Genomic DNA, 25,901 nt, shown 5'->3' on the forward strand with positions numbered 1-25,901 from the left:
GAATTGCTGGATCGTGTAGTAATTCTGTGTTTAAGTTTTAAGACCCATAAGGACTTCTTTTTTATTGACAAAATAAACTGTAGTTGTTTAAGCCATTTTCTGACAGTTTTTCTGTTACTTGCAGCCCAAAGCCTCCTAATTGGTATGATGGAGGAGAGAGTGGGGAGCGAACCTTAGACAAAGGGAGAAGTTGGATCACAGCAGATCTGCATTGAACCACCTGGCACATTTAGGAAACTACACAGAGCTAAGCATATCAGCACATAAAGTGTAGGAATGTATCTGTTGTATCTGTGACAGAATGCATCCTAGCTAGTTTAAGCAGGAAAGAAATGCATTAAAGGTACTGAGTAACTGGGGACTCAGTTACCTGAGTCAGTTAAGCATCTGACTCAGTCGGTTAAGCGTCTGGGTGGCTCAGTCGGTTAAGCGTCTGACTCTATTTCAGTGCAGTTCATGATCTCACGGGTTCTTGCATCCCAGCCCCACGTTGGTCTCTGCACTGACAGTGTGGAGCCTGCTTGGGATTCTCTCTCTCTCCTTCTCTCTCTGCCCCTCCCCTACTCATGCTCGCGCGCTGTCTCTCAAAATAAAGAAAAAAACTAAAAAAAAAAAAAAAAGGTACTAGGTAACTAAGAATCTCTTGGAGGGTCAAAGAGTCAAGTTGGAACTGTTTTTTCATCCAAGAACAACAATTATTCTCTCCTCTGAATTTAAGTCTCTTATGGCTTTAACTCCCTGGGGGAAACTGTGTCAAATGTATGCATCCTAGTTTCCAGAGAGACTTTGACCTCGAGAAAGATGGACACAATGTTCTGAAGTTCATTCAAGTTCAGTAGGAAAGAGTGCCGTGATTGATTGGCAGTATGTGCCATGGGGATGAGAAAGGGAGGTATGGGAGCTTATTATGGACTGAATGTGCCCCTCCCATTCTTTTTTTTTAAGTTTATTTATTTTTGAGAGAGAGAGAGAGTGTGTGTGTGTGTGAGAGAGGGGGGGGGGTGGATGGGCAGAGAGAGAGGGAGACACAGAATCCAAAGCAGGTTCCAGGTTCCAGCTGTCAGCACAGAGGCCCACACGGGCTCAAACCCACAAACTGTGAGATCATGACCTGAGCCGAAGTTGGATGCTTAACAGATGGAGCCACCCAGGCACCCACTTTTTTTTAATGTTTATTCATTTTTTGAGAGAGAGAGAGGCAGAGAGAGACAGAGCGTGAGCGGGGGAGGGGCAGAGAGAGAGGGAGACACAGAATCTGAAGCAGGTTCCAGGCTCCAGGCTCCAGGCTCCAGCTGTCAGCACAGAGCCCAATGCAGGGCATGAACTCACGAACCGTGAGATCATGACCTGAGCTGGTGTTGGACACTTAACCAACTGAGCCACCCAGGAGCCCCTGTGTCCCTCTCATTCTTATGTTGAAGCCCTAAACCCCCAACGTGGCTATACTTGAAAACAGGACCTTGAAGGAAATAATTAAGGTTAAATGAGATCATAAGAGAGGGGCTCTGATCATTATAGTGTCTTTATAAGAAGAAATACCAGAGGGTCACCTGGGTGGCTCAGTTAAGCATCCGACTTTGGCTCAGATCACAGCTTGTAAGTTGGAGCCCCGTTTTGGGCTCTGTGCTGACAACTGGGAGCCTGGGGCCTGCTTCAGATTCTGTCTCTCTGCCCCTCCCCTGCTCATGCTCTGTCTCTGTCTCTTTCTCAAATATAAAATTTAGAAAAAAAAAAAGAAAAAACATTAAAAAAAAAAGAAGAAATACCAGAGAGTTCATCTCTCTCTCCATGTGAACACATCAAAGAAAGGCCATGTGAGGACATAGCAAGAATAACCATCTGAAAGCCAGGAAGAGAGCTCTGACCAGAAACTGAATCAACCAGAACCTTGATCTTGGACTTCTAGCCTCCAAAACTGTGAGAAAATAATTTTCTGTTGTTGAAGCCACCCAGTCTTTGGTATTTTGTTATGGCAGCTCAGGCTGCCCACAGAATTGTAGCATACATGTCATGTGGTCCCTATCAGTGCCAGAAAACCTCCACTCTGCAACTTCTTCATTAAAGGTTTTTAGGTAAGAAACTGCTGATTTGCATTCTTGAAACACAACTCTGGTGGCAACGCGGGGAGTGGTGGGGAGAGGAACAGACAGGAAGTAGACAGCCTACTTAGGTGTCTTTCAGCAAGTCAAGGGAAAGATGATGAGAGGCTAAGAGTGGCAGTGGAAATGGAGAAGATCACTTTGAAAGACATCAAAGGGGCAGAACCTATAGGATTTAGTTCTTGAACATGAAATACAAGGAAGAGGAAAGAGTAACGACTCCCCAGTTTCTGGCTTGGGCATATGTGAGGTTGCAATTCATCCAGGTAGCATATGGAGGGAGGAACACAGGCAGGGAGAAAAGCGAGTTCACTTTTACAAAATCTCAAGTATCACCTCACAAGATGCTTATTAATTCTATGGGAACATGGTGACTTTACAGGGGGCAGATCTGGCAGATACCAGGCTAACCAAGGAATCAAAATGAATTATCACCAGTAATGGGATAGATGGTCACATGAGCTTCCAGATAAAGATGTACCGAGAAGAACTGAGCATTGCTTATGTAATTATTCCTGCCCAAAATACATAATACAAATTGGGGAAAATTTTGCAATGTAACTGGCCTGCCCCGCTCAAGAATAATAAGCTTGTGAAAGACTAGGAGAAACTGAAGAATTGTCCCAGCTTAAAGGAGAGTAAAGGCATGGATACTGAATGCAATAAAGATCATTACTAGGACAATTGGTGAAATTTGCATAAAGGATATAGAGTAGCTAACATATTGCTTCAATGTTAATATCCTAAGTTTGATAAATGCACTAGTTCCTATAAAGAACTTTTGTTTGGGGGAAATACACACTAAAGTATTTAGGAGTAAAGGGCCCATGCATTCGCAATTCTCAATTATCTTCTCAAAGAGAGAGGATGGCAAAGCAAAATATTTTTAAATGTTAACATTTGGAGACTTGGGTAAAGGGTATATGTAGCCTAAAATTACATTTTTAAAAAAGTTTTTTAAAAGAATACATTTTGGGGGTTGCCTGGCTGGCTCAGTCAGAGGAGCATGTGACTCTTGATCTTGGGGTCATGAGTTCAAGCCCTATGTTGGGTGTAGAGATCACTTAAATAAATAAAACTTTAAAAAAATGAAAGAATACATTTTTCGACTTTACAAATTAGGTGTAGGTCCTTGGGATTATTGGGATTCAGTGTATTTTTTTAAGTTTATTTATTTATTTTGAGTGAGAGCAGGAGAGGGGCAGAGAAAGAGAGGGAGAGAGAGAGAATCCTAAGCAGGCCCCACGCTATCAGCACAGAGCCAGATTTGGGGCTTGATCTCACAAACCGTGAGATCATGACCTGAGCCAAAACCAAGAGTCAGACACTTAACCGACTGAGCCATCCAGGCACCCCAGAATTCAGTGTATTTTTTATTGAATAAGGGTTAGCATTCCCCCTCCATTCCTGGAGCATAAGCTCTTAGCAAATTTGCCTCCTCAGTTCAGGCCATCTAACCTTCACTCTCTCTCCCTGGTGCCTTTGTAGGCCTCACCTGCCTGCCTGGGAGACGTATACTAGCTCAGCCATCACTCTTCTTTCCCCAGGAACAGTCCATCATTCAACTTCTGAGGCTTCATGAGCGCTGGGGATGAGAGTCCCCTGGATCCAGGGCCCTCCTGGAGGGAGCATCCTTCCCCTGCTGTCTGCAGGTATGATGCCCTTCTGTTCCAGCCTCAGGGCTCCTGCCTTAGCAACTTATCATCCCTTGTACTTCTTGTTCCTAGACTATCCTCCCTTCAGGAAGTGAGCGAGGGTCTTTGGACCACTCCCTTCCAAGAGCTGAAAACTTTCCCCAACCAGTCCCCTTTAAGGCCCATTTCTTTCTCGTGCAGGGTTAGCCTCTCCCTTCTTACTTCCCTGGTTGGACAGTACTGTAGGTGCCTTCTCACATCCTAATATGAGAGATCAGACCCCCTTGCAGGATCTGCAAGAGTCTGGGAGACCCGTTCTGTGGGCTAGTTTTATCATCTCCCACTCTGACCTGGAGCACAAAGCGGACAGAAAAGTCTTACAGGACTTTTGGATCAGACTGAATCAGTTCAAATCCCAGATATCCTAGTTACTAGCTGGCTGACCTGCAGAAGTCTTTTAACCTTTCTGAGATCAGAAAATAAGAATCTATAAAATAGGAATAACAACAACAAAACCAACCGTAAACAATATCAACCCACACGAAGAGTCTGGCACTCTTAGTTCCTGGGTTTTGTCTGAGGGTGGAGATACTTTTCAGAGAAGTCCCCTTGGGCTTGCATTGTTGTGTTTCTATCTTCATTGATGCTTTCCCACCCTGAGCTTTGCTTCAAGAAGGGGCTTTGGACCAGCTCTGTAGCCAGCTCCTTTCTAGTTCCTTCTAATTTCCTTTCTTCTTCCTCAGAGTTTAGAACACAAAAGCATCATTTACCCAACCACCACCCCAGTGGGCTCTGATGGCACTGGAGAGGGGACTGAAAGGTGACATCAATCTCCAACCTGCCATGAGTACAGCCAGATGGGTGTTCAGTCCCAACCTGCCTCATTGACCACTATATGCCAGCCAGGTGAGAGAGAGAGAGAGTTCTTGGTCATGAGAGTCTGTAACTACATCTTCAGTGTATGAAAATCAACTGAGCCATGACCTCAGGTCCTCTAGCTTGATTCTTACCAACCCTGTGGAACATGTCTCCAGGGTCCACAGTGAAACGACAAATCTGCCTACACAAATATAGAAATTTCTCAAGTACGTACAGAGTAGCAAATGAAACAAGTACATGATTGCCCAACTTTTCCAATGTTCTTCTCAGACCTACTGATTAATCAGTCAAAATTGACAGGAGAAGTGCAGTGGAGGTGGAGTGGATATGCCACCAAGTTCAAAAGGAGGGAGGCTGAGAGTCTGAAGTCAGACTGGCCTAAAGGCATAGACTATCCCATGCTCCAAAATTCAGGCCTTCAGTGTCCCCTAGGAACTGAGCAAATGTGAAAATATTTTTAATGCAGGACCTAGAGGCTTTAGGATAAAGACTTGTCCATATTTTTGGACCTACCCTTGTTATAGCCCTGTTTGGTTTTAAGGTAAAATGTTAAAGGTATATTTTGAATATTTTGCAAATGACCCTGAATATTTAACCTTTCCCCTCACCTTCCACTTGTCCAACTTTATTTTATTTTATTTTTAAGTGCTTATTGGGTTTAGAGGCTGCTGGTACAGTGCAACTGAGTGCATAATGCTTAATATACAAACAGCACTCTAACGAGAGGAGTGAGGAAATCAAATCATGAATGATCAAAAGAACTTGCCTTCCCACCAGCCTACCGGAAACAGTTATGCTTCATGAGTGTACAGACCGATGAGAATGATCTACATTTAAATATTTCAAAGCAAGCACGTGTTTCTTCCCCGACTCGCCGGAAAGAAGGTGATTAATAGCTCAGGACCAGGAGATACCCCTCATACTGTCATGTGATAGATTGGTGGGCGCTGATTCAAACCAATGCTGTGTAACTGACAAGTTCTGAAATTAGTTTCTAGTTCCCAGATATATTCTTATTAAGAAGCAATGGAGTTTTCCTACCTCAGCCACCATGAAGCAAGCCAGTTTGTGGGTGAAAATGACTGAATGGGTTAAAAGCTGGTGAAGAAATAGGAAAAGACATAGCAGTGAATGGTTGCTCATCAGAATGGAGGGGGTAGAGATAGGAGTGACAGCCTTTAAACACATTCATTAATAATTTGAGGAAGGAAGTGAAGTGCAAGTTTGTATATGATGCAATATTGTTCCAGTTACAAAACATCATGAAGAAATGAGAGGAACTCTAGATGAATTTAAAACACAATGCAAGGGCAATAAAGGGAGGGAGATGGGATGGCCTTCTTGTAATTTACTGTGACTAAATCTTATTAATCTTTACAAAACTTTATTTCCTGAATGTTTTACATTAAGGAAACACTGGGGCACCAGGGTGGCTCAGTCAGGCAAGCCGACCCTATCTGATCAACTCGGGTCACGATCTCACAGTTTGTGGGTTTGAGCCCCGCATGCGGCTCTGCACTGACAGCTCAGAGCCTGAAGCCTGCTTTGGATTCTGTGTCTGCCTCTCTCTCTGCCCCTCCCCTGCTCGCACTCTGTCTTTCTCTCTCTCTCAAAAAATAAATGATAAACACAAAAAAAAAAAGTGGTTAAAAAAAAAAAAGAAGGAAACACTAACTCTGCTAAAGATTTCTGCAGAGCAGGCCAGTATCAGTAAAAGAATGTTAACCTCCTCAAATGTTTATTCAGAATTAGAATAATTAGGAATGATTTCAGATGGAGGAAAAATGGAGATTCTGGGTTTTAGTGAAACAGTATGATAATTCTGAAATTTGCAACAGGAAGACTGGAGGAAAAAAGTGGAGTTTCACTTCATGTAAAATTGTTTTTCATACCTTTAGTAACAACTTAATAATAGAGTTATGGACTTGGAGTTAAACTAGTGAAAAAGAAGGGAAATGAGGAGAATCTGGTACAGATATGGAGATTTTAGTTTACTTTTTTCAGATATTGATATTTTGAAGAAAGGAACAAACCTTTAAACACTAGCTTTCTAGACTCCTATTAGAGTTTCCCATTCTATTTTAATCATTTGGACAGGTATGATAATGAAAAATAAATAGAAAACAGAATTTTCAAAACAGGAAAACTTAAAGTCTGCAGGGTGGAAAAAGTAAGTGAACTAATATGATTCACTCCATTCATTCAACAGATATTTATTAAGGGGGTTAGCAACAATTCTAGAAGAAGAGATAAACAAGTACACAGATATATACTACTATGCAGAAAACGACCAAGAACCTCTGTCTATGACAGAGACAGATGAAAGAGGCAGCATTTGGAAAGGCCGGAGGAAGGTCAGTCCTAAGACTGGTGGGAAAAGTGGCTCCGTGTGGCCAGAGAGATATAAGGAGTTAGGGGAGTTAGATAGGCTAGGTCCAACCTCACTCCTGAACCACTGCCTGAGAAATTTCAACTTTATTTTCTAGCTGTTTATAGCACCCTTCACAACTGTGGCGTAGCTTGCTGGTTGGCTGAAGGGATGAATGAAGCCAGTGAGGGTTTTTTGAGCAGATGAAGTGATGAACTCCAATTTTGGCTTTAGGAAGATTAATTTAAGTGGTATGTGTAGGAGGGATGGAAAAGATGGAATACCTATTAGAAGAGTTCCAGTCAAGAGCATGAGGCAACATTTACTGAGTTAATCCTACCACGTGCCCAGAATTCCACTAGATGCTTCACACACATACTCTTAATAATTATTTAATCCTGACAGTAATGCTTTGAAGAAGGAAGAGTAAGTACAGCATTCCCAGGCTCAGAAAGGTTGAGTAATTTGCTCAATGTCTCACAGGTAAAAGTGGTAGAACTAGGCTCCAACCCAAGTCTGTCTGCCTCAGAAGCTCATGCCTTTTTAAAAACAAAACAAAACAAAACAAAAACAAAAACCCCCGATAACACGTTGACACTGCTCAAGTGAGTATGGATTTAACTAGTACAACGACAGGGAATGGAAAGGAAAGAAGACAGAGAAGAGATGTATATATTGGCAGAATCAGAAGGATGTGGCAGCTGAAATCAGTATGGGGACAAGGGATTTAAAAAGCGGTCAAAGTTTCTAGCCCAGACAACAGCCCGTTTGAAAAGGAAGCTAGGGAATTAAGTTTTGGACTTATTGTTTGACAGGACAGCAAAACATCCAAAGAAGAGGCGGTAGGTTCACTTTCTCCAACGAGTGTAAAAATCACTGAGCGATCACCCACAACACACATGTGGAACCAGCAGCATCACTCCTCAGCAACAGATGCATACTAAAGGTCCTGGCTGTCCAGGCTTTGCACAAGTGACTTCTACCCCCTTGGCACATTTGTGCCTCTCCTCCCTCATCTCCAGTTCACCCCTCAGTGCATTTCCCAGGAAGGCCTTCCCTGACCCTCCAGTTTCCTCATCTTAGTTCTTTTCTCCAGCGCCTCAGCCCTTTTCTGTGTCTCCCAGACTGAACTGTTGGAGGGCTGGGACTCCCCGAGGCTATCATTTTGTCTGACCCTCAAAAAATATTTGTTGACAGACTGAATGATTCCTATTGTTGCCCTAGAAAGGAACTATTAAGGAACCTGCCCTATTAAGTCACAGTTTCTTTCTTCCTAGGGCAGTGCAGTTAACAACCTCAAGACCAGGAAATCATCTTCCTGATCTCATACCAGGGTATTATTCATGCAGTTTACTCACTGTAAAGAGTTCCCTTCAAATAAAGCTAACAACTAGTCAAAGATTTACTAATGTCCTATGTCAATCAACTTTTTAGCCAGCCCATTCATGGGGGGGGGGGGGGGGTGGAAGGGAAGGGATGGGACCTGACCCTACTTGGCTGTTTCCAAAACACAAAAAGTGGTGGTAAAAGCTTCAGAATTTTTCTATGGGAGGATCTCAGGCGCCGCTCTCATTTTGCAATTGGGGGCTCTGGTCTTTTTTTTTTTTTTTTTTTTTTTTTTTAATCAGCTTTTGCAGGGCAGTGTTTTTACTTAAAAGCAAAGATTTATGTGTGTGGTGGTGTGGCTTGTGGGTAAGGGGGCGTGTGGATGTTACTGGGGGAATACACCTCTTGGCTCTTCTTGAATAAGGTAGTTTTGAGGTCTCCCAACCATCAAATTCCTTTCTGTTCTCTTTCCACGGGGAGTTCCCCTGAGCTGTAGCAGCGGTGGAAGCCCGCTCGTGGTAGGGAGCCTAATTCCCAGGAGGATTTGGGGATCTCGAGAGGGCCGGGGTCGTCTCTCAGCGGGGTTTCAAAGCTGCTCAGAGCCACAGCTAGGAGCCACACTTGTCCGGCGCCTGGGCTTTTATGGGGCAAAGAGCCGGCAAGCCAAGCCAGCAGTTGGGTCCGCGCCCGAGCGGCCCGGGTTCGGGGCAAGCGTGGGGGGGGCACAGACAGCGACCGCGGGAACCGGGTGGGGCGGGGGCGGGGCAGCGGCGGGGCGGGGCGAGCCAGGCCGAGGCCCGGGGGCGGGGCCAGGCGCGCGGCTCGCCCTAGCCTAGGCCGCCGTTGGGCTCCGCCTCGCGGGCTACGCAGGCGGTGGGGCTGCGGCACGGGCCGGGCGGCACCATGGCGGCGGCGGCGCCTGCTGCTGCGGCGGCTTCTTCCGAGGCGCCGGCGACGAGTGGGACGGCTGAGCCCGAGGCCGGGGACGAGGACAGTCGCGAGGTCCGAGTGCTGCAGAGCCTGCGGGGCAAGATCTGTAAGCGGGGGCAGGGCTGAGGGGACCCACCCGCCGGCGGCGGGAGCCGCCGTGGGGCTGAGGGGGCGGCGGGCGCGCGGGGGGTGGCGGCGCCGAGCCGCGCTGGGATCGCGGGGCGGAGAGGGGACCTGGGCGGGCGGGGGCCGGGGCCCGCGTCGGGGCCGGCCGAGGCGCGTGGGGAGGGCCGGCACGGGTGAGGCTGGAAGGGGGGTGTGTTGGGGGAGGCGTAGCCTCGACGGGGCGGCGTGGGCCGGGGCTGCCCGGGTCGGGAGGGAGTGGAGAGCCGAGAATTTGCAAGGAGGGGGGCACCCGGCGCGGCGCCGGCGTGAGGGGCTCGGCTTTGGGGCGCGGCCTGGACGTGGGGACGCCCCAGCCGGGGGCGTGGGCCGGGGGCGTGAGGAGTTTCCGGCAGCCCAGGGACGCAGGCCTCCGGGCGGTGCGGGCGCCGGGGAGCGGCCCCGAGGTGGGAGCCCAGCGGTAATTACGGGAGGCGCGGCCGGAGGAGGAGGAGGAGGAGAAGGAGGGCGGGGAAGTGGGGCTGGCCCGAGGGGAGGGGGCTGCCTGCCTCCTGGGCTCTGGAGCTTTTGCGAGGTTGAAAAAGGCGCCCTGAGCTTGAGGAGACAGGCCGCCCTGGGACTCGGGTGGCCGCCGCTCGGGGTGTTCGCGAATGAGCGCGCCGGGAGGGGCTCGGGCCGGACACCTGTACTAGCCCCACCTCGCTGCGGCGGGGACTTGGATCGAGAGACAGCGTGACTGACAGGGACTTAAGACAGGATGTAGTGGCTTCCTGTGAGCAGGTCTCAAAACAGTCATCCAGCCCGCACTTAACCCACTTAATTCCTTTCCTTCTCATGCATTTAATTGTTACTTTTGTGAGCGAGCCACACTGGTTGGCTTAATAACAAAATTTTTGCTCACAAGCTCTAAGCGTTGCTGTAGACCATTTGAATTCAGCCATTTGGACATTTATTTTTTAAAAGTGACTCTGGCGTCGATTGCCAATTTTTTCACAGTAGTTTATTCAGAGGAAACGTTCCCCTCCCCCCCCCTTTTTTTTTTTGCTATTTGTGAGATCTATCAGTAAAACTTATTTTTGCTTTTGTCAAAAATCAGCTTTATTTTCGTTGTTCAGTATTCTCAGATTGGAAACGTGCTTCATCTTTCATGTAAATAACCCTTAGTTCTGAGGAGTACTTTTTACTTTGTTAGAAGAAAATCGAATTGCAATAAAATGGCTAACAATACTCTTTGTTGCACGAGATGTAAAATTTTCCTCTTCCTGGATCGTGATATTAATAATTGAGCTTGGATTCTCCCCCTTTTTTCAAGTTGCGCCTCTTTTCAAGTACTGGTATTTTATTAAATCTCCGAGGCAGACATATTAACTTTTCTCATCTTTTCCCAGAAGTGGTCATGGGTAATTTGAGATCTTGAGTACAGTTCTTAAAACCTAGAAAATGACATCAGAGAAATAGATCTTGTCTATATCTATGTTCCCAATATTAAAATTACTTTCTAGGGTATAAATTCTGTTCAAAATTCAGATTAAGTCTTACACTTAATATTCACATACATCTAATTTTTTAACACTTGGGAAAACTGTAAACGGGCCAGAGTTCCCCCCTTGATATAATTTTCCAAACTTTACCACTTTTACATTTCAGTGTCACTTGATGGTAGGCACTGTCCATTGGAGCCTCACTGATTTACATAGTTGCAGGTTATGCCATGGAACTACATATACACTTCTTGGAATTGAGAGTTAGGGTTGGGCTGTTTCCAGAAGGACTTATCTGCTCTGCACTTTCACCTGCTCCATAGCAAAACTATCACAGTAGGAGATATCATTATGAGTGAAACTTGGACCTACAAATACAAAATTACAACTTTGTTTCTGTGGCTTAGAGCAACCCCACTACCCAGATTTGAAGATTGATCAGCTGGGAGTGACATTACCACTTTAACCATAATGGAAATATTGTAACTGTTACCTCAGTCAGTTTCTTACTTTTGGAATTGCTTGGTGTATAGCTCAGGTCACTGAGTGCTTTTTAGAAAAAAATGTATTAGGATACGTATACATGAAGCTTCTCCCCACCTTCCTCTCTTATTTTTTTTGCCGTTCTTTTAAAGGCCAGTATAGTCCAGAGTTGGTTGACCTTCACAACCCTGTGAAGAGATGCTGTTTTCTGTTTTCCTGAAACTGACATGTGGGTTTTACAGCATGGGGGCTGGGGGGCTAGAGGAATCATTAGCAGGTGCTAAAGTCACAGGGATGGGATGGTGGTACATCTGACAATGAAGCTTGGGGGTGTAGGTAACCATGTCACCTTTTCCTTTTCACCATCCTGGGAGACCTCAGAGGAAAGCCTGATAGTGCCCAGTAGACTGGAGATTTGCTGCCAGATTCTAGATTGCTGTTTGAGAGCCTCAGATCTGGAGAGTTAGAGCTCTGTAGGGCTCAAAGTGAGCCTCAAAGGAACATCCTTTTTCCTAGACCGAGGTAGGACTCTTCAACCCCAAATCCTACCAGCAAAAAAGTGAGGATGAATTGGTTTATATATTCTATTCTATTCTTTTCTTTTCTTTTCTTTTCTTTTCTTTTCTTTTCTTTTCTTTTTTCTTTTCTTTTCTTTCTTTCTTTCTTTCTTTCTTTCTTTTTTTTTTTTTTGTTTATTGTTATTTATTTTGAGAGAGACAGAGAGGGAGGGGCAGAGAGAGAGGGAGAGAGAATCCCAAGCAGGCACTGCTCTGTCAGTGCAGAGGTGGACGCAGGGCTCAATCTCCTGAATTGTGAGACCATGACCTGAGCCGAAATCAAGAGTCACATGCTTAACCAACTATGCCACCCAGGCACCCTGAATTCTATATCTTTAAAGTTCTGGAGGTAATAGTCTACAGTTTCATTTAAGGGTTTTATTCTAATATTTGTTAATTTTTCCATATCCTTCACAAGGTGAAATAACCAGATCCAGGGATTGGAAACCCATTTTGTGGTCAGTTTCAATCAACTGACACTAGCAAATCCAGTGTTGCTAATTGAATTTTGTTTTCTGTGCTGATCCCCAATACCCTGAAGTCATTTTAGTGCTCTAGGAAGCCATAGCAGTTCCAAATGGTCAACTTCTTTAATATTCAACAGGTAGGCATGATTGTTGGAAGTCCCGGAGCTGTCATATGAACCCTTGATAAAGGAAATTAAGGTAGTCCAGACTCCGTCCTTTGTATGAACTGGCATGCAGTGAGTGGCAGGTATGCTTAGTATCTGAAGCACCTTTGCATTGCATCCCCTCCCCCCCCAAACAAAACAAAACAAAACAAACTACCCTACACACAAGCCAAAGAGGGGGATTGGATCTTTCTTCTTAATATTTAATTTATTTATTTTATAGCTTTTGTGGTTTTTTTTAAAGTTTATTTTTTATAAAGTTTATTTTTTTGAGAGAAAAAAAATGAGTGAGTGGGGGAGGGGCAGAGAGCGAGGGAGAGAGAGAATCCCAAGAAAGCTCTGGGTTGTCAACATGGAGCCCACCTCAGGGCCCAGTCCCACAAACCATGAGATCTTGATCTGAGCCAAAATCAAGAGTCCAATGCTTAACCAACTGAGCCACCCGGGTGCCCCTGGAGCTTTCTTCTTTTTCTTCTTCTTTTTTTTTTTTTTTTTTTAAATTTTTTTAATGTTTATTTATTTTTGAGAGAGAGAGAGAGCATGAGCAGGGGAGGGGCAGAGAGAGAGAGAGAGACAGACAGACAGACAGAAGCCAAAGCAGGCTCCAGGCTCCCAGCCGTCAGCATGGAGCCCAACGCGGGGCTCAAACCCACAAACAGCGAGATCATGACCTGAGCCGAAGTCGGATGCCCAACCAACTGAGCCACCCAGGCACCCCAAGGAGCTTTCTTCTTTATACTTTCAGGTTTCTTGCTATTATTTCATGATGTCTTCCTTTTTGGCTATACTTTTTGTTAAGTTCTCATCCAATTAAATCAGCTTATAAAATCAGAATGTAAAAATGTTGATGAAAGAGCCCATGCCACCTCGGTCGTGGGTTTACCTGTTCTAGGGATACCAGATTGATAAAAGAGAACTGAATCTGATGATTTGTGTGAATATTGAGATGTGCAGTACAGTGCCAGATCTGCGGAATCATGACAAGTCCCAGAACTCAGTTGGTCTCCCTGGTGTCTCCAGATGAAGAATGATGTAGGACTCTTTGGCAAAGTAGGATCTGTGGGATCTGGTTAAGTGCTTTAGTTTAGAGGCTTGTCCAGGTTAGCTTTAATTTGAATCTTAATTTCTAACTTTTATTAACCTTTTTGTGCCTTTATATTCTTGCATGTATAATGGGTATAATAAAAACACCTATCTCACAAGATTGATTAGAGGGCTAAATAAATCTTCTCCAGTCATTTCCTCCCTCCTCTCAGCCCTGGAGGGAGCTCTGTCAGCCCTGGACCATCTTTTGGGAAGGAGTAAGTAGATAGAAATTAGTCTTTAATATTCTTGTCGACATTTAGCATTTTCTGTACAAAGCTGATTAAACTCAGCAGGCATGTACTGTATTCTGTTTCACACATTGATTATTACTAATGTGACTTTAGGCAGCTCACTTACCTTTGAGCTTATCTTCCTCATCGTTAAAATGGCGAGTGATGTTTCATCACTCGCCATTTTATATATGTTGTTCTGCCTAGAAGTGTTTTTCTCCTTTCCTCCACCCCATATTTATGTCAGGGAACTTCTACACATCCTTCAAAACCCTGCTCCATGTGATCTCCTGACCAAAGCCTTGTTTGGGGCACCACCACCCCCATCCCTGGAGAGAAGGTGTTGGGCCCCTGTACTGGTTGGGAATTGTAATTCCTTGTCCATTTTCTTATTCTAGCACATTTTGTAGAAATTGTTTGTTTCCCCATTAGACTACCAGCTCTTCCAGTATAGAATTCATTCTTTATTTTTTTAAACTATCCCACTGTCAGCATAATAGGCCTTTAGAAAATGCCCTACTTCTCACCACGCTGTCCCGAGGAGGATTTGAGATACTAGATGTGAAACTGTTCTGTAAATTTTACACATAAACTAGGAGATGATAGTATTGTTAAATGAAAACTACATGAGTCTGTGACAGGAAGTTCATCCCTTTCAAAATCACAGTGCCAACTGAGCTTATGTTTGAACTGATGCCAAAGTTGCCTCATTAGGAAAAGGATTAAATTTTTCTAAATGCTCTGAGTGCTGATTATTAGGAGATTTGAATATTGTTACTTGACTGTACTCCATGAATATTGTTACTAATTGGCCCCGAGCCTGGAAAAAAAAATGTCATAATCATATTTTATACAGTAAATATTTTTATTTGTTGTGGAAGGTTTGAATTTTTTGGTAATAAGGTATTTTATTGATCATGCAATAGAATTAAGAGGGAGAGATTAAAAAGAGTTTATTCATGCTAAGAATGTATTATTATCAGATATTTCAAATGAGATGTTATTTAGTAAATTAATAGAGGGAAAGATTACTAAAAGATTTGTTCATACTATGCATTCATTGTCAAAATTTGAAATGAGATGATGAGTTATTTAGGATCGAGGAAGAATACATCTTTCAGATGGATAGAAATGAGAGAAAAGGGTTCTTTGTAAAAGTTCACAGAGCAGTCTGCTAATCATTTGCTGTGAGAAAGACAGGAGGTAAACCTCAATGAGTTCATAGAGTTTTTGTTGTGTTTTTTTATGTTTTTTTTTTAACTTAGAACTCTTTGAATAGCCTCTAAGAGACTGGAACTAATATAGCTGAAATAAAAGTATCATTTTATCCTTTTATCTTAGATACCAATCCTGTTCCCTTTTTAATGTACTTTATGAAATTATTTGACAATAATATCAAATTACATGTTTTATGAAGTTCTATATGCTGTTTTGAGAGCTGCTAACAGTTTTGTTGTGTAGTCATCAATTAACGTAAACTAAGACACTTTATATTAAGAATTTTTTATGATATGTCTTTGGTTTTGTATGTTATTTCAGTCATCAAAAATCACTAGCTAAAATAATATGCTTTATAACATTATACCAATGTACATGCAAACATCAATGAACAGTAATTGACAAATTTGTTATTGTGAGCTTGGCTCTAAGAATATCACTAATGACAGAATGACTTTGGGCAAATTCTTTAACTTTGCCAACTCCTTATTTTTTCACTTGTAAAATGAGAGGTTTGGATGTGGTCTTTAAAATCCCTTCTAGCACTAATCTTTGTTGCTTTTTAAATTGAACCATTTGCTTTAAGACACTACATCAGATACTTTTATTTTAATATTTAAGTATTTTTCATATACCTATTTTGCATAAGATGCACTGTTTGAGACATTTGTCTAAGATTTAATGGATATGATTATTTGAATCTTTAAAAAAATTTTTTTTGGGGAGCCTGGGTGGCGCAGTCGGTTAAGTGTCCGACTTCAGCCAGGTCACGATCTCAAGGTCTGTGAGTTCGAGCCCCGCGTCAGGCTCTGGGCTGATGGCTCAGAGCCTGGAGCCTGTTTCCGATTCTGTGTCTCCCTCTCTGTCCCTCCCCCGTTCATGCTCTGTCTCTCTCTGTCCCAAAAATAAATAAACGTTGAAAAAAAAAAATTTTTAAAAATAAAATTTTTTTTTAGAGAGATAGAGTGCACAAATCGAGGAGAGAGATTGGCAGAAGGAAGGGAGAGAGAGAAACTTAAGCAGGCCCCATGTTCAGCACAATATTTTTACTAATTGGTCCTGAGCCTGGAAAAGTCTCATAATCATACTTTATACAGTAAATTTGTTTATTAGCCATGGAAGGTTTGAAATTTTGGTAGTAAAAATTCAATTTTTGGTGGGGCTCAATCCCATAACCTTGGGATCATGACCTGAGCTGAAATCAAGAGTGGGACACTCAACCGACTGGGCCACCCAGGCACCCTGAAAAAACTTGTTTTTAAAGATTCAAACAGTCTTGGGGTGCCTGGGTGGCCCAGTCAGTTGAGCATCAGACTTCGGCTTAGGTCATGATCTCGGTTCGTGAGTTTTTGTTTTTTTTTTTTTTTTTGAGAGAGAGACAGAGCGTGAGTGGGCAAGGGACAGAGAGAGTGGGGGACACAGACACAGAATCCAAAGCAGGCTCCAGGCTTTGAGCTGTCAGCACTGAGCCTGACGTGGGGCTCGAACTCACAAACCACGAGATCATGACCTGGGCCGAGGTGGGACCCTTAGCCAACTGAGCCATGAGCCATCTAGGCTCCCCTTCATGGTTTGTGAGTTCTAGCCCTCTGCAGAGCCTGGTTTGGATCCTCTGTCCCCCTCTCTCTCTGCCCCTCCCCCACTCACGCTCTTTCTCAAAAATAAATACACATTTAAAACAAAATTAAAAAAAAAGGTTCAAACTATCTTGGGGCGCCGTGATCCTAGGGTCATGGGATCCATGCTGAGCACAGAGCCTGCTTAAGACTCTCTCCCTCTCCACCCTCCCCCCACCTCGTGCAAACTTGCTCTTTCTCTCTCTAAAATAATAATAATAATAATAGTAATACATAAATAAATAAATAAGTTTTTTCTGTGACTGCTAATTTATTTAGCAGTATGTAATATCTGAATGTCCATTAGGGCATTAGCCCCCTAGTGTGTGGATTGAGCCTAGGCTGTGAATGGGATGAAAAAGCCCTTACTAGTTTATCCTACAGTCTATACTAAACAATGGTTGTTTTTAGATGCCTGTATTCTTAGAGAATTATAGAAGCTTAGAGCTGGAATGTAGGGAACATATTGTGTCCCCTCATTTTACAAACGAAGAACTTGACACTCATATACTCCAGGTGTTAACACAGTTAATGCCTATGCCTTTTCGGCACTAGTCCATTACTATCAAAGTTCTTTCTGAAATGGTAGGTGGAATGAATTCATCATTAGTATGAATGTTGTGAATGTACTCCATTTAATAGATGAGGACTACACTGCGTATCTAGTAATATATCCAGAAGTAGTAATACATTTTCACTGTGGCATCTACACGCTCTCATCTGTTGCTTCCTGAGAACTTTGTGAAGTGATTAGGATTAGTGGTGAAACTATGCTTGTGACCTAGATGGAGATTGAGCCTGGATGTTTACCTATTTGTGTCATGTTGTAACTCAGCTGGTTTCAGTTCTGACTGCCCATCAGTGTCACCTGTGAACTTAAATTCTGATGCTCAGGCTCTACTCCATACCTACTGAATCAGAATTTCTTGGTTGGTCCTGGGACATTTCTGAGTTTGAAATGTTCCCTAGGGAGTGATAATGGGTCGCTGGGATGGTGAACCTCTCCTTTTGCCAGTTGAACACACTAGCCACAAACTACCTGAATGTTAGCAACCTGCTTTGCATGACTGTTTAAAGGGTACCAATAGAAAGTTTAGTGTGATCACGGGGAGGTTTTAATTTGTTTGATTATTTCTTTAAAAAGATGCATTTATTTGCTTGATTAGATAATACACATACCTGGTACAAAACTGAAAAGGTACAAAGGAGTATCCATTGAAAAGGAAGTTTCCTTACTTCTGTTGCCCCTAGCGATTCCCTCTCCAGAAGCAAGCATTACCAGTTTCTTGTGCCGCTTACAGAGATTAAGTATTTACAAACATAAATATATGAATATTAACCTCATGCAAATTGTAGCAAAATATATACATTGTCTGCATCTTGCTTTTTTATTTCTTACACTTGCCAATAGTAGCTTGGAGATCTGTCATATCCATAAGAATGGGGAGCTGCCTCTTTTATTTAACAGCTGCATGATATGGCATCATCTGGGTATACCAGTCCCCTATTGATGGACGTGTAGGTTGTTTCCAATCTTTGCTATTACAAAGAGTACTGCAGTAAATCACTTAGTTATGTAATTTTATTTGTGTGTGTGTTTTTAATTTGTAATGTTTATTTACTTTATGAGAGAGAGAGAGACAGAGGTGTGAGCGGGGTAGGGGCAGAGAGAGAGGGAGACACAGAATCCAAAGCAGGGGCCAGGCTCCGAGCTTTCAGCACAGAGCCCTATGTGGGGCTGGAACCCATGGACTGTGAGATCACCACCTGAGCCGAAGTCAGATGCTTAACTAACTAAGCCATCCAGGTGCCCCTGTAGTTATGTCATTTTAAATATGAGTACTTGTGTTTGTGGGATAAATTCCTAGATGTTACATTGATGAACTGGGGGGCGCCTGACTCAGTCGGTTAAACCTCTGGCTTCGGCTCAGGTCATGATGTTATGGGTTATGAGTTCAAGCCCTGCATCAGACTTTCTGCTGTCAGCACAGAGCTGCTTTAGATCCTTCGTCTCCCTCTCTCTCTCTGCCGCTCCCACTCAAAAATATATTAAAAAAAAATGAATGAATTGGTATATGTATTTTTATTTGGAAAGACAATGCCATATTGCTTTCCATAGTAACTACAGCAATTTATGCTCCCACTAGCAATGAATGAATGCCTATTTCTTTAGTCACATAGAGTATATTTTAAAACTTCTTGATCTTTACTGGTCTCTTAAGATGGAAAGGAACATCTGATTTGTAGTTTTAATTTGCACTTCTAAATGAGGTTGAGGATCTCTCCATATTTTTAAGAGTCTTAAAAAAATTTTTTTAGAGAAAGAGCAAGCACACACGAGCAGGGGGAGAGGGGCAGAAGGAGAGAGAGAGGGTGAGAGTGAGAATCTTAAGCAGGCTCCATGCCCAGTACGGATGTGGGGCTTGATCCCACAACCCTGGGATCATGACCTGAGTTGAAACCAAGAGATAGACGCTGAACTGACTGAGCCACCCAGGTGCACCCCTTTTTTAAGAGAGGAGAGAGAGAATTTTTTAAAATTGTTTTTAAATGTTTATTCTTAGAGAGAGAGAGCATGAGCAGGGGAGGGGCAGAGAGAGGGAGACAGAATCTGAAGCAGGCTCCAGGCTCTGAGCTGTCAGCACAGAGCCTCACGCAGGGCTTGAACTCACGAACCACGAGATCGTGACCAGAGCTAAGTCCGAAGCTTAACCGACTGAGCCACCCAGGCACCCTGAGAGAGAGAATGTCAAGCAGGCTCCATGCCCAGCGCAGAACCCAGTGATGCAGGGCTCAATCTCACGATGCAGAGATTATGACCTGAGCCGAAATCAGGAGTTGGACACTTAACCAACTGAGCCACCCAGGTGCCCCATTGAGAGCCATTTTTATTTCCCTTTTTTGGTGAACTTGTTTATTTTGCTTGTCCTTTTTTCTACTGGATTATCAGTCTTCTTACTGATTTGTGGGAATGCTTTGTGCAGTAAGGGAAAGATGTTTAAAAATTTAGATGTTTTGGCTGATGCCTGCATTTATTCTTGAGAAGTTGTGAGATCCCGTGAGGGCAGTCAGTTGTTGGTTTCATGTACTTATATAATTTCTGATACAAGAAGAGAGATGGAAAATTAACTTTTTGGGAAAAAGTAAGTAAAGATTTATAAACAAGAATTAAGAGACAAAGAATAGATTGGGAGAAAATATTTGCAGGAAATCCTACAGACAAAAAGAAAATACTTATCTAAGACTTACTTTGTGTCAGGTACTATTTTAAAGCCCTTTAAGCATATCAAATAATTAGTCCATATGGTAACTCTGTAACATTCATTATCCACATTTTACAGATGAGGAAACTGAGGCATAGAATAACTAAACTGAGTAACCCAGATCAGACCAGTGAGTGGTGGAGCTGTCATTCAAACTGGGCAGGCTGGCTCTAGAGTCCATCCTGTTGCTCCTGTCCTGCTCTGCTCTACTGCCTCTCTATTTGTTAGTGTCCAGAATATATAAAAAGTTCATATGGATTTTAAACAGGAAAAGGGCATTAGAAAAATAAAAGATATGAATAGACATTTTATAGAAAGAGATTTTAAAAAAGGCCAGTAAACATAAGAAAATACCGGTAAGATTTAACAATAGTTAATCAGGGGAATGCAAATTTTTAAAAGCTATCAGTTTGTGAAAACAAAAGCTTGTTAATTTCAGTATTTGGTGGGGGTTTAGGCAAATAGATAACTTTCCTCACTGTTGCTATGAATTTAAATGGATGAAGTAATGTTGGAGAGCATTTTGGCAATATCTGTTAAAAATCTAAATGTATATTTCCTATGTATTTCTACTGCATATCTACCCTACAGAAACGCTTGGACATTTGCAAAAGAGGCATATACAAAGGTGTTTCATGTTGCCGTGTTGGTAAAACAAAACAACTAGAGACAACTTAAGTGTCCGTTGTAGGAAAATGGCTAAATAAAATGTTAATATACATATTCTATAGCAGCTAAAAAGAATGAGGTGTATCTAGAGTATGAAAGGAAAAAACTTCAAGATGTATTGTTGAGTGAAAAAAGCAAGTTGTTAGAGTGATATGTTTTTTTCTAGTGTACCTGGGAAAATGTACAGAAAGAGGTTTGCAAGGGTGTACAACATTGGTTGTATCAGTGGTGGCCAAAGGGGATTAGCTTTACTTACAGTGGTTTAATTTTCTACATAAAACTTTATGTATTATGTATTATCTGTGTTATGAAAAATGACTTTGTATAAAAATTTGATACAATATTAGTCCTCAGCTGCTAGAGCCTTTCTTGCTCTACTGTTGAAGACTATCCTATCTACAAAATTAAGGGTAGCCAAATGTTAAGCTTGGTAACATTTTGAGTGCACTTACAAGTAAAGTCTACTTTTCTGTCAAGTTTTTTGGTAACTTTTAATTTTTATATAATTTCAAACAAAAATTTGCAGGAGCAATATAGTGAATTACCATATACTTTGCTTGTTTTCTCCAATTGTGTTAAAAAAGTTGACTTTTAAAAAAATTCTGTTTTGTTTCAGAGGAGTGAGATAAAAAGAATAATTTTCATCCTTTAAAATATTACAACATTTGTGTGAGTGGTGCAGAACCTCTTAGTTTTGAATTTGAACAATTTTGTGTACAATTTTCTTAGTGGGTAGGGGAAAGTGAACTAATGTTTTTTTATTATGTTTACTCTTTTCCAGGTACTATGTAAGTATACTTGCAAATTATTTCATTTAATCCAAATTCATGAAAAAGATTGCATGCTGACAAAACGGTTATATATGCTTAGAGTTTATTTATTTATTTATTTATTTTTAAAAAAATTTTTAACGTTTATTTATTTTTGAGACAGAGAGAGACAGAGCATGAGCGGGAGAGGGTCAGAGGGAGGGAGACACAGAATCCGAAACAGGCTCGAGGCTCTGAGCTGTCAGCACAGAGCCCGACGTGGGGCTCGAACTCACGGGCTGTGAGATCATGACCTGAGCCGAAGTCGGCCGCCCAACCAACTGAGCCACCCAGGCGCCCCTATGCTTAGAGTTTAAAGAGGCAGAGCCAGGTTTTCAAGTCTGTAAGTTACCAAAGTTGCTGCTGTCCATTTATGTCTACCAATTTGCCTGTCAGATGGTATATTGGAAAGAACTGGTGAATATATTTCTGTTGTCAAGAAGTTGATAATTATCCCTAAATTGGTTATGGTCTAATGTGATGGATATTCAATAAAATTAGAATGTTGGAATGCTATAAAAATTTATCTTTAATACTGTTTAGGGGATTTACCAAAAAAAAAAAAATGTTACTCTTCTGTCTGCCTGACAGTGCTCATGTTGTGCTTTGTCTCTGCTTGTAAATGGTTCTCCTAGAACAAACACACACGCACACACATGCACACACTTGTAGGTATACATTTGTAGGTGCAGCTTATTTATATCTTTTTTTTTTAAACTACTAGATCATAATGAGTCCCATTTTGGTCTCCAGGATGCCGTTACCAGTAATAGCTACCAGACTTGCTCAACTTCATGTAGATTGGCCTATCCTAGGAGAGATTCCTACCATATGTGCTTCATGGTTTGGTTTGCTTGAGAAAGGGGCTACAGGGAGCTTAGGGATCAGCACACGTTCAAAAGTGAAACCTGAAGTGGGCAAGACAAACCACAGGAAGATCCTGCCCGCAGCTTGGTGACGTATCTGTAGAACCCATGGACGCTTCCTGGCAGTACCTTGCGAAACTTGCCTTTTTATGTACAGTAGTTTCCTAACTTCTTGTTCTGGACTAAGCTTCAGTGAGAGGTGATTAATATGATAGTAATATAGATAACTGTATGATAATTATCATGCATACGACTTGTGTAAAACAAGAGGCCCCTAATTATATTCTTTAGACTTTCCCACTGAGGAGTTACATCTTACCTACTAGAACATTTTTGAGGAGTTGCCCTGGAGTTTATGCTTTAACTTTGACTTTATGCCTTCTCAAGATTTTACTTACATATTGTTGGTGTTTTATAGCCACCGAACAGTTCTTTGCTCACAGAGTCTAGGCTAACCCTCTATGAACTATGCTGGATTCCTGGAGTCCTTTGCTCATTCAAGGGCTTGCTCAGAGGCACATTGATGATTACACAGTACTTTATTTTCATAATGGAAAAGGAGTGCAGTGTTAGTGAAACTATTATTCCTGATTTCTTTAACCTTCCAGGTTCCATGTTAATATTACAGTGCCTATTCTTAAGCAGAACAGATACCTGTTAGGAATTGTGGAGTCTGTTGGTTTTTTAGGATTATCAGTTAAATGAGTTTATAGAATCTAAGGTTCTATATTTAAAAAAATTTTTTTAATGTTTATTCTTGAGAGAGACAGAGACAGAGTGTGAGTGGGGGAGGGTCAGAGAGAGAGGAGACACAGAATCTGAAGCAGGCTCCAGGCTCTGAGCTGTCAGCACAGAGCCTGACGCGGGGCTCAAACTCACCAACTGTGGGATCATGACCTGAGCTGAAGTCGGATGCTTAACCGACTGAGCCACCTAGGTGCCCCTAAGGTTCTATATTTTAAAGATAATTTATCATTTACTGGGAGTGAGAAAAACTGCTTGACAATCCAGGTTTTTGATAATGTTAACTTATGCGTTGAAAAACCTGACCCTACTTAGTAGTCCAGCAGTCACCATTGTCTGTTGGTATCATTTCTCAACCTGTGCTTGAATAATATCACAAGTGTATAACTTTCCAGCGGTGCTTTCAAGGTGACAAGGAGGGAAATTGCAGCTACATAACTTTTCTCGGCAGTTTTTAGGCACCTCCCCTGCTTTTTGTTATCATACACCTACGGCAATCTGACATACTTTGTAGAGGATGAATAAGAGACTCTTTGGAAGGTCATGTGTGATTATGGCAGTTCTTCTCATGTAAGACTTCTTTGTTGTATACGAAGTATTTATTAGATGTGCAGAAACCAGATGAATAATAAATGGTAAAGTAGCATGTTGAAAGCGTTGTTTTCTGCTACTTTTCTTGTAATCACCTAATCTCTCTGAGCCTCAGTTTCCTCTAATATAAATTGGAAATTATAGTTTTGCCAAGCTTTCAAAGAGGTTGTGAAAAGATTGGATGACTTGGGGTGTTGCCTGGCACAATGTGCGGTTAACTGGGCTATAACATAAACAATAGTGGTATTTGGTAAAGTATATTTTCATGGTTTTGTTGATGAACAGTTTATGTGTACCTTTTATTTTATTGCAGAAACTAAAATTGGACCTTATAAGAAAATTTGAAAGACCTATGATATGTTAACATGTAGGATTATCTTATTGCATATAATTAAATGGCATAACACATTTTAATTTTACACTAAACTTGTCAACAGTGAGGCTGTGTATTTAAATGTCCATTCTTCACTTTTTTTGTTGTGAATGTACATGATAAAGTTTGCATATTTTTTTCTTTTCCCCATCTAAAGTTCTAATGGTCTGTTCAGCTTGCTCTTCTTATTAGAACATCATATCCTGAGTCACTCAGGCCAAGTTCTGTGAATTATATCTCTGTAGTATTTCTTCCAGTTTTCTTTTCCTCCCATTGCTCTTTCAGTACCTTAGTTTAGGCCCTCTAACTGTCAGAGTAATTTTCCTGAAGCATAAAATCTGACCACACAGAAACCTTTAGTGTTCCTTGTTGCCTACTGAAGAAAGTTAAAACTTTTTAGCTTGGCATTTCAGATTCTGTTGATTCAACCTTTTCTTTACAGTCTTATCTCTGCTTATTCTACTTTCATCTCCCTTTATGCTTTAGCAAGTTTGTGCTATTCACTGCCTCCTTGAAGGTGCTGCTCTTGTTCCCCCCCTTCAGAACTTGTTTACATTGTGCCTTACTCCTGGAATGTTTTCCCTCCACCCCAATATCTGTATTTTGAAAAAAAAAAAAAATCACTCATAAGATTGTGAGGTAATTTATATGAAGGCCCTTAAAAAACATCTGCTATGTGTAATGTGTATGTGTAATGTATTAATTTATTCAGTAAATGGTAGTTACTATTATGATTTAGTTTCCTTCCACCCTAAATAATCTTTATTTTAGGATCATCTGGTTTAGGACCCTGGCCCTTTGTAGTGTGTCTTAGGGATTAATCCCATTGGGATCTGTGTTTGTTCTTTGTAATCCCTTGAACTAGACTTGGATCTGTTGGTACCTGAGGGTAATTTCAGAAAGGAACAGCTTTCTCTATTCCTCTCAGCACTGCTGTGTTCAGGAAGATATTAAGAGTGAAAAGGAAAGACTAGGCTTTGGAATTTGATTTGTCAAATCACCTTTCCAGCCATGTAGCTGAATGTTTTTTGTTTTTGTTTGTTAATTTATAAAAGGGAACAGTAATGCTTACCTCTGAAGGTTGTTGTAAACATTAAATGAGATATTTGAGAAAATATTTAGCACTGTCTTGGAGGATCCAATTAGATAAATATTTGGCTTTTTTTTCTTACTTATCCCAGTAGTGTCCTCCTCTAGGACACACAAACACATACAGACCTACAGGTATAAATGCATGCACACAGCCCCCTCCAACATACGCATAAGCACATATGTGCAAACTCAGTACATGTCTAGAAGCATATACAGCAGAATCTCTACCTGCCAGCTTGGTATTTGGAATTCTAGTCTTAAGTAGAATTTGTATGGTAGGATCTGGTTACTATCTGGTGACCTTTGTGTAGAACCAATGAATTTGTACACAGAGAGTTGGCCATCTTTTTATTTTTGTTAATCTAAGTTATCAGTTTTGTGTTTTTTTTTTTTCAACATTTTTTATTATTTTTTATTTTTGGGACAGAGAGAGACAGAGCATGAACGGGGGAGGGCAGAGAGAGAGGGAGACACAGAATCGGAAACAGGCTCCAGGCTCTGAGCCATCAGCCCAGAGCCTGACGCGGGGCTCGAACTCACGGACCGCAAGATTGTGACCTGGCTGAAGTCGGACGCTTAACCGACTGCGCCATCCAGGCGCCCCTAAGTTATCAGTTTTGATTCCCAGTGGTATTTATCTTCTTGGTTTAAACTGTTTACTTTTTGCCATTGACTAAAAGCACCGTTCTTTTTTTTTTTTTTTTTTCCTACAAAATATTTACTTGTCTCCCGCTTCCTTCAGGTATTTATGCAGAAGTTACCTTCTCAGTGGAACCTTCCACCCTGGCCCCCCCCCCCGCCACCATTTGTGTGGTGCTCATTCCTTCTTAACA

The 25,901-nt window shown here is 41.9% G+C and overlaps 1 protein-coding gene across 2 annotated transcripts in view; it reads left to right on the forward strand.

The window, feature by feature from the left end:
- The first annotated feature begins 9,154 nt into the window (after positions 1–9,154).
- The window catches only part of RASA2 (RAS p21 protein activator 2), a 123,848-nt gene continuing 107,101 nt past the window's right edge, over positions 9,155–25,901 (forward strand). For both annotated transcript variants that reach the window (XM_058730068.1, XM_058730069.1), the window contains exon 1: positions 9,155–9,342. In XM_058730068.1, the coding sequence (XP_058586051.1) occupies positions 9,210–9,342 (133 nt within the window). In that variant the 5' untranslated portion in view covers positions 9,155–9,209. The remainder of the gene's footprint in view (positions 9,343–25,901) is intronic.

This window comes from Neofelis nebulosa, chromosome 5 (assembly GCF_028018385.1).
Source record: "Neofelis nebulosa isolate mNeoNeb1 chromosome 5, mNeoNeb1.pri, whole genome shotgun sequence".
Lineage (NCBI taxonomy): Eukaryota > Metazoa > Chordata > Mammalia > Carnivora > Felidae > Neofelis > Neofelis nebulosa.